This window comes from Ursus maritimus, unplaced genomic scaffold (genome assembly GCF_017311325.1).
Source record: "Ursus maritimus isolate PB19 unplaced genomic scaffold, ASM1731132v1 scaffold_11, whole genome shotgun sequence".
Taxonomy (NCBI): domain Eukaryota; kingdom Metazoa; phylum Chordata; class Mammalia; order Carnivora; family Ursidae; genus Ursus; species Ursus maritimus.
In genome coordinates this window covers 13,031,900-13,047,308 of record NW_024423453.1, presented here as the reverse complement: position 1 = coordinate 13,047,308, position 15,409 = coordinate 13,031,900, and the positions used below count along the sequence as shown (strand labels likewise).

General features: G+C 37.5%; 1 protein-coding gene across 2 annotated transcripts in view; it reads left to right on the top strand.

Annotated features, from left to right (window-relative positions):
• SEC24D (SEC24 homolog D, COPII coat complex component) overlaps positions 1-15,409 on the top strand; it is a 98,391-nt gene that overhangs the window by 12,554 nt on the left and 70,428 nt on the right. Inside the window, exons 4-7 of one of the 2 annotated variants that reach the window (XM_008689465.2) lie at positions 4,439-4,587; positions 5,856-6,131; positions 6,409-6,536; positions 12,794-12,905. In XM_008689465.2, coding sequence (XP_008687687.1) covers positions 4,439-4,587; positions 5,856-6,131; positions 6,409-6,536; positions 12,794-12,905 — 665 coding nt within the window. Of the gene's footprint in view, positions 1-4,438; positions 4,588-5,855; positions 6,132-6,405; positions 6,537-12,793; positions 12,906-15,409 lie in introns of both variants that reach the window. The other variant, XM_008689464.2, reaches the window with a different exon arrangement.

Sequence of the window (15,409 nt, the reverse complement as noted above, 5' to 3'; positions counted from 1 at the left end):
GAACTCTCAGTCCAGAGCACAGGGGAGAAAATCTGGAAATGTTTATTGTTGTGAACTGCCAAGCATTTTAGATTTTTTTTTAAAGAAGAAATGCAAAAATTAAGCAGCAGGTTTGAAGTTAAAGCTTTTGGTCACTGGTGTCAGCTTAGATTGTATTGATCTTTTGCTTCTTTCCATTTGTTTCACTTGAATTAGTTTCCTTAGAAATAAGTAAACTGTGGACTTTACCATCAGATAGACCTTGGCCGTGTGGTTGTGAGCTCAGCACAAAGTCTGGCACTGTGAAGAGTGTAGACTGTGTAGAATCAGGACGTGTTTACTACTCTTGGCTTAGGCAGCTATTACTTCACTTCTGTGTTCCTTAGGTCCCTCATCACAATTTTAACTATAATGATGTGGTTGTAAGGATTTTGGTGGTTAATGCATGCAGAGAATCTTTCGTAGTGCATAATGCCCATGAAAGACTCAATACGTGTTAGCAGTTGTCAGTACCATTTTCAGGTATGTAGAAGGTCTACTGTCTGCAGCTTGTCCTTTCTGTTCGTTCGGTCTAGCTACTCATGACAGCTCAACCTAGAAATCTGCTTTTATTCTGATTCCCAGGGAAACCCTGACAGATTTTGCCCCATCTCTCCCACTGTTCACTTGCTTCAACTTGAACTGTGAATTAAAGGTCAGAAATGGATTTAAAAATGAAAAAGTCAGGGAAAAGTCTAGTATTCATGCTCAGCGTCCACGGTTACCATGCTACTTTGCCCTCATGGGACATATTTCTGTGTACATAGTTAAGTGCAAGGGCAAAGGGCACAGTGATCTTGCAGGTGAATCACACAGTCTGATGACAGGGGGTGTCAGAGAGCATAGGTGGCTCATGACATTTCTTTGATGATTATAGCATTTCGTCGGTGCTGTTTATACTTAGAGAACCCATCAAAAAGAATCTCTTAATTTTTACAATATCTAAACTCTCGAATGAAAACAAGATATAATTCGGAGTCATTATGTTGATTAAAATTTAAAAATTTATCATTTTTATTTTTAAATATTGCTCCTTCACAGGCGTTTCATAAAATTTAAAAATCATACCTAGTCATTTGTCTTTTTGATCTTGGCTGAGGCAGAATAAATGTCTTAAACTTGTAAATGGTACTAACGTTAATCTACAAAGTGTTATTGCTGGGTGGGATTAATCTAGGAAATAAAATCTATAACTGTAAGTCATATAAGTTATCTATTTTGATCAATGAAATTGGGAAGAAGAGGATGGGAAGAGGAGATTCATCGTCCCAAATTGAAGCTGATGGGGTGAAATCTGCTAAGAACTTGGTTGCAGTGAAAAGGAGGAAGCAAGAAAAATAAAAGAAATAGTTGTTTTCTCTTTAATTTTTTCTTTTCTTTCTTTCTTTCCTTTTTTTTTTTTTTTGTAGAAAGCAGTGATAATGGGCAGAGATTTTGTTTTCTCTACTGTATGGACTGAGTATTTAAAACCCAGATTTTACTTTAGTCCAGTCTTGACAAATTTGGTACCATATCTCCACGTTCTAGCAACCTTCAGCATACAGCTCACTACTGAGCAATTTGTTACAAACTTAAAAACAAGAAATATTTGAGGTTGAGCAGGCCACAGACAACTGAGTCAACTCTCCAGAGGTTTAGGACTAAACTGAAGCTAAATTTTCATGTTTTATTAATCTTCTTATAGTAATTCTTTATTGAATGTTGTTTTTTATGGTGGATCTGCCCTTTTCTGACATTCAGTGAAACAGTAAATTAAAATATAGAATTGAGTATTTTCTCTGCCCAGAAATATGTTAAGTGAAGGAACCAACATGAAAAAGATTTAAATGATATGATTCTTAATTTTAACCACTATATTTATAACACAGAAAGGGATTATTCCATTCTTTCTGCTCATTTTTTCATTTGAAAGCTGAGAGCTATGGAGATTAAGTGGCTTGCCCATAGTCACACACCAGGGTCTCCAGGCTGGGAGCCTTGAGACCCAGATTCATAACTGATACCTACATGCTGTGTGACCTTGCATTAACTAATTGAGTAAAGTATTGAAATTGAAAAATATTAAATCACTTTGCATGTTTAAAATGTTCTGTTAATCTTTTTTCCCTTATCTACGTGAAAGTTTTTGTTAGCCCTTTACTACTACTTTATTCTTAAGTTAATAAAATGGCTTTTAAAATTCAATTCTGTGTAAGATTTACAACATTTAAGTTGTTTAGGAAAAATAATTTAATTGTGAATTTCTAAAGCCTAATTCCCAGGACATATATTAAACAATGAAGGATAAGTAGTCATTTATGGGTCGAGAAGTAATGGCCATATGTGGTTGTGTATTCTCTCATTCTGTATTTTAAATAATTAAACTTTGGTTAAGTTTAAGAAAAATACTGGAGGCTGCTGTGTCATAACTTCCATTTGAAACATACTTCATTCTATTTGTACTATGTAATAAATTATTCATACAATTTTATATTTTAAAAATATTATTAACATTTGTGAAATATTTGTGAACATGTTTTAGAGAATTTTTTTTTTTAAAGATTTTATTTATTTATTTGACAGAGATAGAGACAGCCAGCGAGAGAGGGAACACAAGCAGGGGGAGTGGGAGAGGAAGAAGCAGGCTCATAGCAGAGGAGCCTGATGTGGGGCTCGATCCCATAACACCAGGATCACGCCCTGAGCCGAAGGCAGACGCTTAACCGCTGTGCCACCCAGGCACCCCTAGAGAATTTTTTTCTTAAACAATTGAATAATCTCTCCTCCCCCCAATTTAACTCCTGGTTCCCAGTTCCTGCTTATTGGATCCAAACCCTGTAACAGTACCTCATGCTAAACCCATTACTATATTCTTATAGACCATGTACATTCTGCCTGTTTGTAATTATTGCATGTATCTATCTCTCGTGACTTTTTTAAAAAGGCAGAAGTATAATTTCTTAAAAAAAGAAATGATGTTTTTATGAAACAATGAATTTACAAAACATAACAACACAATTCTTGAAATCATTTCTAAGTGACCAACAATATTTTAAATATGTCAATTAAAACTAGAGTTATATTTTGCCTTGCCTTTCTTATTCCTAGTGTCATTAGTAAATAAGAGATATAAACAAAACTTCCGTGAAATGTTAACTTTTATATTTTCTCTCTTTGTTCATTTTTGTTCCAAAAATTACTTAAAAGATGTTTAGTGTAACTGTGTTGGTCTTTTTTCAATTTTTGACGAGAGGAAATCAACAGCTTTGCTAAGCAGTATTGTTTGGGTTAAAATGTTATTCATTCTAACTTTATAACCCTTTATAACCAAGTATCTGCTATAGGATAGCTTGTACTTTTACATAGAAAAAACATTTGATCATTCATTCATTTAACTCAAAGTTTGGGGTATCATCATTCTGAAATATGCTTAATACCATAGAGCATAATGGTTTGAAGGTTAATTTTAAGTTTTGTTTACAGTAATCATTCAATTTAAGAAAAATGGAGAAAAATGACAAGAAAAAATTAGTGTGATGTTTTGGAAAGTGTACTCATTTAAGACCTGGGAAGAGGCTAGTCCTGGTTTTGTCACACATAAGTTGTATGACTTCAGGCAAACCACTGGCCTCTCTCAGGCTCTGCTCCTAGCCTCTCAAGTGGCAGTGAAAGATGGAAGGCAAGAGCGTGTGCCACTAGGGACATAGTTCCCAGTTTATGGAGAAATTGAATGCAGAGTATACCATCTGGGAAAATTTCATTTTTATTAATAAGAAGCATAATGTAACTTGGAGGGAAAGCTTTAACTTCATTCTGCAGATTAACTACAATAGGAACACTGTTTCTATTCTATGGTAGCCATGGTTTCATTCAAAATAAGGAAAAATAAATATACAGTAAGTTCAAGCTAAATTAAAGGTAAAGCATGATGGAATCTTTAGATGAAAAAGAATGAATGATTTCAGAACTTTTTACTGAGTTGTTCACTTTCAAGTACTGTTTTGCAGGGCACTGAAATTATAATGCAGGTGATGTTTTATTTTAAAAGCTGGGTAGGAAAAAGGAGAATGATCATAAAGATACAACCACAAAGCATTTTATTTTTCTTGGTTCTGTTCTATTAATCATTAACCCTGGTATAGATAAGCCTGTGGTAGACTCAGCTTCCCAACTTGATTTCCAAATCTGGTTTTGTGTTTACATTAGGAATTTTTTTGCTAAGTTTCTTCATGTGTTGAGCTTGTGAGCATAGTTAAGAGATGATGCTACATGATTCATTTTGAGCTCACATTAATAAGAATTAAAGACGTAGGATAAAATATCAGTCATTTCCTGAGTGCCCACTAGATGGGCTTACTTAATTTAACAAGTTAGTGTTTTTGTTGTATATCATTTGCATATGAAACTATGATATTGTTTAGCATCCTTTTTTCTCTCTTAGATTTCCAGGTCCTCCACCTGTCAACAGTGCAGCGTCCTCCTATGCACCATACTCACCATCTACACCATCATCTTATCCAAGTCCTGCATCCACTTCATCCATCGCCCAACTGGGCCATCAGCTCAGTGCTATGCACATTAACAGCTATGGTAACAGTTTCATTATGAGTGTTTGCTGACCACCTATTTCATGAGTATTCTTATTGAAGATGTTTTTTTCCATTTTTAGAATAGACATAACTCAAAAAAATAGGTGTAACTCTCGCACATCACATTGAAGTGGTTTTGTAGACATTTTTATGTAAATCATCTGTATTATGTATGGCTATAATTAATTTTTTTCCTGATTATGCTGCCATTTATTTCAAAATAATGGAAAGACCCTCAGCATACCTAACGTTCAATATTAGAACAATAAAAAAACAAACAAAAAAATGCTGACTTCACAAATAAGCATTAGAACACTGAAATTATTTTGAGAAATGTGAGGATAGTTTTAACTTTGTTGTTTATAATGGGGCCCTAAAATAAAAAATATAGTACTCATTGTTTCACAGTGTGCTTTGATTCTGTATTTACATCATGAAAAGAATGGAATCTCAGATGTTTGAGGGAGAAAAGAGAATAATAGGAGAGAAAACAGTTACAGTACTGAGATTTGTATCAATAGAAATGCTGTATATTCTAAGGGCCAAAGGAATCTTCACTCTAGTAACAGCATAGTCAGCTATGTATCTTGATGAAGAATGTTTCCATTACTTTAAGTAGTTTTTTTGAAATATCTGTAAAAAAACCAAAACCCTCTATTTCCTGTCTTTTACTGATTTCAAGATGGGTAAGTCTCCAATGAAGCAAATAAATTTCACATAGAGATAGAAAGAATAGTCTGGTTTTGCAACTATTTCCCATATGATTAGAAAGCATGTTAGTGGCCCATCTCTTCTCCCTTGTTATTTCTACCTAGTTCTGAGATCTATTTGATCAAGTGAAGCACAGGCCTCAAAATAATTTATTGAATGTGTAAGTTACCTGAATAATGCTTGTTGTATAACATTTTCCTCTATATGATTTTCTAGATTTTGTACCAGATACAGTTTCTTAACTACTGACGTGTATCATGTAAAGTTAATGCAACTGAGTTAAAATTTATCCTATTAATTTTCTCACCAAAATTATAAATATTGCTTTTTCCCTTTAAAAATTCTTCCGTTTTATAAAATGCCCCAAATAGCATTTGTATAACTTTCTGAATGAAGGTTCATCTTGTGGCAAAAAAAAAAAAAAAAAAAAAAAAGTTTGTTTTGTAAGAATGCCTTCTTATTTTATATCAGGAAAGAAAGTGTCCCTGTGTGTACTTTGTAGAATTTAGAGTGTTGAGAAATGCAATGTTTAGTGGTCTGGTCTTCTTTCTCGCACAGGTTCGGGCATGGCTCCCCCTGGCCAGGGGCCCCCTGGCCCTCCGTCAGCGCCTTTGTTCCAGGGTCCTCCTCAACCTCCGCAGCCATCCATTATGCAGCCTGGATCTCAGGTGCTCCCACCACCACCCACCACCGCACTAAATGGCCCTGGTGCCTCGCCCTTACCTCCATCAACACACAGGCAGGACGGGCTCCCTGGGCCTGCTCTGAATGCCCAGTACCAGCCCCCGCCTCCTCCAGGACAGACCTTGGGCACTGGATATTCGCCGCAGCAAGGTAAGGCAGGCAGGGCTCGGGGAAGGTCTTGGGTTATCTGGGAAATCAGCGTTGTTCTATGTTACTAAGCATCTATCACTTACTCTTAAGGAAAGCTGGTTTTAGAATAGTGTGGCAAGTGCAAAGAAAAGGGGAATCAGATATTCACACTTAACTCTCTGCCTTATATAATAAGATGAAAAAATGCAGCATACTTGACTGAACGGCATAATATTGTCAGTGAGCTCTACATCTAGGACTTTGGGATCATTTCTTTTTAAAATTTTTTTCCAAGCAGCCAACTATGGTCCCCAGATGGCAGGTGGGCAGCTCTCCTACCCGGGAGGCTTCCCTGGAGGTCCTGCACAGATGGCTGGTCCACCACAACTCCAGAAGAAGCTGGATCCTGACTCGATCCCCAGCCCAGTAAGCATTTTCTCTCATTCCCATCATCTCCCTCACAAAGGACTATTCTTCATTCACTGTCTCAGAAGCTCTTCAGTTTGTTAGCATTTATCCTGTCCTTTATTGTTGAAGTACAATACCCATCACATAGAGGCTTTCTTCTTTCTATGTATGGGGGTATGGAGGCTAGGTTATGGCATATCAGGGGTCTCCATGACAGAAAGCCTATGCAGATTTTTTTTCGTATCACATAAACTTGGCAGTACTATTAATGTTTATATTAGCCTATATTAGCAGTATTTCTTGATTGTTTAATGAGTAAGTAGTAGAATATATAAACATGCTAGTTTAAATAAATAAAGGATGCTTTTCAATAAAGGTAAGATACCCACAGAAAGTGAAAGCATGAAGTATTTTACATTTTGCCTAATTAAAAAAATTATTTCATATAAAATTAGAACTATAACTTAATTCTTCTCCATTCAAGTGATTTTCTTTGGAAGATTTCTCTTTAGTAACTGTATCAGTCAGCTTTTTTGAGGTTAATCTGCATAACACACAATCCTCCAATTTGCTTACATCCATGAAGATTTATTTATGACTTAGATTATGTATCAGCTGGAGCAGGTGCATTGGCTTTAGGTGCTGCTGTATGTGCCCTTATCATTTCCAGAAGCCAGTGTGAAGGTGTATCCTGTATTTGGGACGTGTTATCATGAGAAAGGGAGAAAAGAGAACTGGCCAAAGGTGCAATAGTTCTTAAAGTTTTCACTCAGACATGGTACATGTCACAACCACTCACATGCCGTCAGCCAAATCAAGTCATGACAAAGCCCGGGTCGATCGGGCAGGGATATATTCTCCTGCTTCAGAGAGGAGTATATATACTCCTATATGAGCAGAGATATATAGTCCTTTTGGAATAATAATGAAATTGACACAGTTAACGTAGGTCTTTGAAGTGGTTCTATAAGCATGAGTAGAAAACGTTAAGAGATAGTCCAAAGAGCTGCTGTATTAGCTAGCTTTTGCTGTGTAACAAACCACGACCAAATTTAGTAACTTATAACCACTGTTTATTAATCCTCATGAGTCAGTGGGTCCTTTGGGCAGTTCTGCTAATCTGGGGCAGGCTCAGTGGATTTGGTTTGGGCTTGCTTGTGCATTTGAGGTCAGCTGGAGGTTTGGCTGGAGCCTGAATGGTCTAGGATGGTATATAAATTCTCTGCGGCTGCTATGCCAAATTACCACAAACTGGGTGATTTAAAACAATAGGAGTTTATTCTCTTATGTTTCTGGAGGCCAGAAGTCTGAAATCAATGTGTTGGTAGGGCTGTGCTCCCTCGAAAGGCTCTATAGGGGAATCTAGTCCTTGTCTCCTCCAACTTCTGGTGGCTGCAGGCATTTCTTGACTTGTGGCTACCTGACTCTGATCTCTGCTTGGGTCATCACAAATCCTCTTCCTCTTCTCTGTGTCTTCTCTGGGAATCCATCTCAAAGTCCTTCTGCCTCTCTATTATGAAGTTACACATGATTCCATTCAGGGCCCACCCAGTTAGTCCAGGCTGAATGCCTTCTTTCAAAACTTTTGATCAGTACTCTTACTGTGTAAAGTAATAGTCACAGATTGTAGGGATTAGAACATGGACATATCTTTGGGGGAGGGGCACCACCAAGCCCACTACAGATGGTGTCATTCATGTGTCTGGTATTTGGTTACCCATCTGTTAGCTGGGAATGATTGGGCCATGTCACCGAGCAGGCTAGCCTGCGTTTGTTCACTTGGCTGTGGCAGAGATCTAAGAGGGAAAGTAGGAATCTGCAAGGCCTCTTGAGCCGTGGCTTGGAACTAAAACATTGCCACTTCTGTGACATTCTCTCAGCCAAAGCAAGTCCCAGAGTCCCTGAGTAGAAAGATAAGACTGTCTCTTGATGGGAGGAGCTGCAAAGTCCTTGAAAAAGGCACAGAAAGGGTAGAGGATTTCGGTTATTTTTGTGATCTACCCACTTATTCTGTGTTTATTTGAATATAAATCTGAAGGTTTCTCATAAAGTATCCTATAACATGTTAAAAATTAAGTTTTAGTAACTCTTAGTGCCTTTATTGATAATTATATTACCAGCCATTATTTTTATGGCTTAATATTATTTTGTTATTCTAGTTAAAGGAATATAATATTTTTACATTGAATTCATCATTTTCACTTCTTGTTTCTTTGCTTCTCTATAACATCTACAGACCCTCTGGGTCATTCCACTTTGTTCTCTGAAGTTTTTACCTCCAGGTTCACCATTAATCTCTCTAGCACTATTTTTGTCACAATTAATGGAAATTTTACTGTAGGGTCTACTTTATTCAGAGTCTACTGATTAAATGTCAAACATATTTAAAAAAATACTTTCCCAGCGACATCTAGACTGGTGTTTGACCAAAAACTGGGCACCACAGCTTAGCCATGTTGACATTTTAATTAGCCATCACGTCTCCTCTCTCCTGCATCAACTATACTGGTTTGAAGATAAACTTTAATTTTTCACTATGCTTGTCGAGGTTACCAGTGACATCTCTTTACCAGATCTAATGGTCAATTCTCAGATCTCATCTACCTCAACAGACCCGCAGCAATTTGACACATCTGCTTGTTCCACAAAACACTTTTTCTTTTGGTTTCTGGAATACCACCACTTATCTACATCTCTGCTTATCTCTTTCTTACTACCTTTGTTGGTTTCACCTCGTCTCTCTGACCTCCTTGGTGTTAGAAGTGTCCCAAAGCTTAGTCTTTGGACCTGTCCCTTTCTCTATTGACGTTTACTTTGTAGATCAACAGTCCACAAAGTGTGCTGCTCCCAGGATGGCACCATCAGCATCAGTTGGGAGCTCACTAGAAATTCATGTTTGTAGGCTCCACCCCAGACCTACAGAGTCAGAATATTTAGGGGTGGGGCCATGGAATCTGTGTTTTAATAAGCTCTCCAGATGATTCGTAGCCACACTAAGAGGCACTGCTGTCAGTGATCCCATCCATTCTCATGGCTTTAAATGAAGATGCAGATATTCCTAGTCAAGATGTTTCCCTAAAATCTAGATTCTAACCCCATTCTTCCAGTTCCTCAGGCCCCAAATCCTGGAGTCATCCTTGTTTCCTTCTTTCTTTCACATTGTCCTTTAGCTAATTCTATTGGTCCTGGTCCTGCCCTGTGTGCTCATCCTGGTCCAAGCCACAACCCTCTATCCACCCTGATTATTGTAAGACCCTCCTGTTTCCCTGATCTTGCAACCTGCACACAGCAGCCAGGACGATCCATTCAAATTTTAAGTCCACTCATGCTGTGACTCAGAACAAAACCCTCCGATACTCCGCTAGTTAAAAACCAGTTCTTACAGTGGCCTGTGAGAGCCTACATTATTTGCCACCTCTGGCTCTGCCATGCCTCCCATCATTCACACACACACTCAGCCCTCTGACTCGATCTCCATCACTTTGCTTCAGCCACACCAGCCTCCTTATTATTCCTTAAACATGCTAAGTGTACTCTTGCCTCAGGACCTTTGCACTTGATATTTCCTCTGCCTAGATATATGGAGGGCATGGCTCACATCCTCATTTCCTTCCTGTCCTCATTCATCCCCAGTCTCCCTGGTACCCTTATACATACCACTCCATATCCACAGTACTTATTATTACTTGACATAGATGTATCTTATTTATACATTTATTGATTGCCTGTCCTCCATACCATAATGTCAGCTCCATGAGGTCAAGAATTTGGTTTTGTTCACTCTCATGTCTCCAACAGCCTGGTACGTAGTAATACATTCACGTATTTGTTGAATGAATGAAGGAGTGAGGGTTAACAACAAAACCAATAAGCAGTATTGCTGTGATTCATGCAAGACCCTTAAAATGCACACATATAAATCAGTCCAGTGTTATTTTTATCATAAAAGTAATTAAAATAGCAATGCCAGATGGAGCCTGTTTATGTTCCTATTATCAAAGTGGCATGCTTTAACTGACTAAATAATTTCTTCCTTCTGGAAAGAAAGCTGTAAAGTCATGTTTATTGAACTCCTGTTACATGCCAGTCCTGAGCTAAGTGCTCACTCTAATCCTTTTGGGGGGTGTTATTATACACATTTTGAGAGTGAAAAATCTGATATCACTATTGAAACTCTTCCTCACTCCCTTTCTGTATCTGCAGGAGGACCATTCAGAAATGGAGCTCTTCCTATCCCCTCCATCTTACCACCCTGAAGCTCAGATAATTCTGCTTTAAGCAACCTGCCTTAAAGCAGATGTGTGCACACATCTCCTTAACGTGCTCCTCCCTTACTCTTCTTGTTCATTTATCTCAAGAGAATCATTCTTTTTTTTCTTTCCTGATTTTATTTTATGATCCCATAATACTCTATTCATAGCAGACAAGTATAAAAGTAACTCTAGAGGCAGATCTTCTGAAGGAAAAAGAAATCTGTATGCTTTGAGATAGCTTTGGCATCATCAAGAGTCCCTGTCATCAAATCGAAATCCTGTATGTAGCAAGTCATAGTCAAAATCTCTGTTGAAATTTCTGTGTATTGTTAACTCTCCAAGTCGGTTTTTGAGAACACGTGTTTGAGGTAAATTTTAAAAACTTGAAAACCTATAATATATTTTAAAAAATTACTAGAGGTGTTTTAATATTTCTTACTCCCTTTATAGTATTCCAGCAAGATGTGAATTAGTTTAGAAATATAAAGACCACATATAACATTGTTTCTTTGGAGGCTATGCTTTGTAAGTTGCAAACAACTAATTTAAAAATAAATTTTTAGGAAATATAGTTTATTGAAAATTGGAAACCATATTCAATATATAGATTATTATGGCTTTTAATTTGGTTTCATATTTGACACTTCCTTGGTTGGAATGATTACCCTAAATGTTGATTATATAAAAAAGTTCTTCAATTTTGAAGGAACCAGATTAACCTTAGGGTAAAAATATAGGATGTAATAGCAGTGGTTTGATTTTTCTGTTTGCTTCTTGTCTCTGTCCATGGTAGCCAATGGTCTTATCTGTATCTTACAGTAGTTAATGTTTGGAGCATATTGTACATTTTTAATAAGAATTCAAATCCTATGAAATTAGAAAAACAGAAATGTGTGGGTTAGTTAAAAGGCAGGTTAAATCCATCTCTGATATGTCATAAAACCAATGATATCAGTGCCAGATAGGCCTGGATTGGTTGAGATGGGGGGGCAAAATGGAGAAGGTAACATTCCAGAGTTTGAGGGAGGACATTTTTCATATTAATAGTTCCTTTAGGAATATAAAAAACTACATATCCTCCAAAGCCGTGTAGTGTATTCTGGGCACTTGCTCATTTCTCTCTCTCTGTCTTTTTTATTTTCCCCTCTTTTTATGTTTTTTTTTTTTTTTCTTACCCCCTTGTCTCTTGTCTCTTTTATTCCATGGCAAAAGTAGTGAAGGCAGGGAAGAGATAAAGAGAAAGAGGAAGATAATTATTAGGGTGCCCTCTTGTTTTCTTCTTAACTCCATACTACTAGATTTTGCTTATTATTTTCATCCCTGGACAACTACAGCAGTAGGACAAATTTTTATCTCTATATTATTCACCAATAAATATTTTAGTAGAGAAATATAAAGTGTTTCCAATTAGATGACAAAACTTAGGGACTTTTTTCCTTCTGATTTCTATACAATTCGCATCTTCCACATGGGAACACTATATTCTTTGTTTTTTACTGTCTCACAGAGCAGGGGTGAGGTGGAAGAACTTGAAAAGCAAATTGAGGATCAAGAGGGATTTAAAGAGAAGAGTTAAGGTGTTTTAGGTTATATTGTAAATCATTTCTTCTGAATTTAATGATTTTTAGCTTTGTGTATTTTCCTTTACCTACAAAAGATATTTTCTTTAAAAGCTATTTTCAATTTCTTTTTCTACCAGAGTCTTTTTTTTTTTTTTAAGGTTTATCCATGGTCCCAATAAATAAACTGAATAAAAATGAAGTTCTCTGAAGGGTCAGAGCTCAGAGTATTACAGAACAGAATTCAACAGCTGCTGCTCTAAAATTCTGAAAGTTTCAAAAGTAGGCTCTTAGTGAGAATTTGGTCTGAAATGAGCTAAAAGGATTTAGAAAATGCCTATTTGTGTGTGTGTGTGTGTGTGTGTGTGTGTGTGTGTGTGTGAATAATGAAAGAGAGGGAGAGAGAGGGGATGTTTAGAAGAGTCTTAACTTACTTTAACTTGTTCTTGATATCTTATGTCAGATTCAGGTGATCGAGAATGACAGAGCCACCAGAGGGGGACAAGTTTATGCCACCAATACCAGAGGCCAGGTTCCTCCCCTGGTCACTACAGATTGTGTGATACAAGACCAAGGTATTTATTGTCAATAATATTTTTCATTGAGGTTTTAAAAGTTTTCACCATTTTTTAAAAGCAAGTACACTGACACCCTTCAGTAATGCTGTCTTTGACAGGGAACCTCTTTACAGGTGATAACGGGGACCAATCTGCCATCGATCACTCAAGTACTGAGAATGTATTATCAACTGAATTCTATTTTCTGCTTGTAGAAGTCTAGAGAGTGTGTGGTGAGATAGAGTTCAATATACCAGTTTAAGTTAATTATTTTAATTTAGGGCTTGAGTTAGTACATGCCCTACTTTGGTTTAATTTATTTACTACATTAGAAACCTGGCAAAGAGAGCATGAGTAGAGCAGTAGGGGATTGAACCCTCGAGAAATCAAAGTACCTGGTTCTAGCCCCAATGATATTTTTTTTGAGCAGTTCTTTAACATGTGGGTTCTGTTTTTCCAGTTTTGAATTGGGATGGGGAAAGGCTGAGCTCTATTTCTACTTGCTATCTTATGTGTGCTGCCAGTTTAACATATCTGTCCTTGCTCAGGTTTGCTCTTTCCAGGACTATGTAATTATTCCATTCCTTATGGCAAGTTAAAACACAGCCTGATGAAATCATTATTATTTATTTCCTGAACTTTTTTTTATCATTCTACCCTGAAACTCTGTATCCATTAAACAATAACTCCCTATTCCTCCATTCCCTGCAGACCTGTATCCTCTATTTTCAATCTCTGTGAATTTGCCTATTCTAGGTACCTCGTGTAAGTGGAATGATACAATATTTGTCTTTTTGTGTCTGGCTTATTTCACTTGGCGTAATATTTTCAAGGTGTATTTTACATGGTGTAGAATGTATCAGGATTTCATTCTTTTTTAAGGCTGGATAGTATTTATACACACACACACACACACACATAGTTCATCCATTCATCTGTTGAAGAACATGTTGCTGTTATGAATAGCTGTTGCAGCCATGTAGCTGCTGTGAACATTGGTGTACATGTATCTGTTTGAGTCCCTGCTTTCAGTTCTTTTGGGTGTATCCCTAGAAGTGGAATTACTGGATCATAGGGCAGATGTAAGGAAAGAGAACAAGGGAGGCTCAGGAAGAGAAGGAAGGGCCAGTGAGTTGGCAAGGTCCAGATGATCATTTATCCTACAGTCCAGCCCAGCCCTTGGCAGGGAGACAGAGCTACCTGCCATGGAGCCCTGAAATTGGCCCAGTCACACCGCTTTGCTGTGAAGCCCCTTTGTCTGTCCTGGTTAGTCAGCTGATACTACTAGTGAATTTTTTAGGATGTAGCCCAAATCTCAGACATGTGCAGAAATTCACAGACATAAGTAGAATATAGAGGCAGAAGGAACCTTGGCCTCTATTTGCTCAGCTCTCCCACTTTACAGATGTGAGGGCCATAAGGCCCAAGGAGCTTAAGTGACTTGCACAAAACTACACGGCTAGTTAGGAGTGGCTCCAATAAAGAAAAACACTGGGCGCCTGGGTGGCTCAGTCAGTTAAGCCTTTGCTTTTGCCTCAGGTCATGATCTCAGGGTCCTGGGATCAAGCCCCTCATTGGGCTCCTTGCTCTGAGGGGAGTCTGCTTCTCCCCCCCCCCTCTGTCTCTCTGTCTTTGTCTCTCATGGATAAATAAATAAAATCTTAAAAAAAAAAAGTAGAACACCTACTTAAAAAATATTGTTTTCTTTGTCTACAAAATTATATATATTGTTTCTTTGGTTACAGGATCTAGTTTAAGACTCAACTTGTCCCTTGATTCTGTGCTGCTGCCTATCCTACAAGACCCTGTTCAAGCATCACATACTTTGTGTGGTCACCTCTGATCCACGTGGCAGACTCATTGCCTCCCTGGGCTACTTTGTAATGAATTTGTTCCTCTCTGATACTTACCATGCCATTTTACAGTTACCTGCTTCTAGTATCACTCTCTCCTACCAGACCTTGAAGCCAGAGGCTTCACTTGTCTTTGTCCCTAAGCCTCTAACAGAGGCTTATCTTCATAAGTATTAGTTGAGTGACTAATTTATTGAATATTTTCCAGTCCCATAATACTCTTTGTTAAGCATCACAAAGAGTTTTGAATCTTAATTACTGAGATTGCTAAATTATCTACTGTAGCCATATCTTTCATGCCCCACTTCTGTATACCTGTTTATAAAAACAAATTCTCAATGCCTTTTTTAAAAGATTTTATTTATTTATTTATTTATTTATTTATTTATTTATTTATTTGAGAGAGAAAGTGAGCACGAGTGGGGGAAGGGAGAGGAACAAGCAGACTCTACACTGAGGATGGATCTCAACTTGGGGCTTGATCTCAGGACTCTGAGACCTGAGTTGAAATCAAGTCAGATGCTTAACCAGTTGAGCCACTCAGGTGCCCCAAGAAAATTCTCAATGGCTTTTTAAAAATTTTATGTTTGCGTTCATTATCTTCCCGAAACCAAAATTTGTTTAGTCACTTTTATGAGTTCATTCATATGTAATGAGGAAGATCTTGTC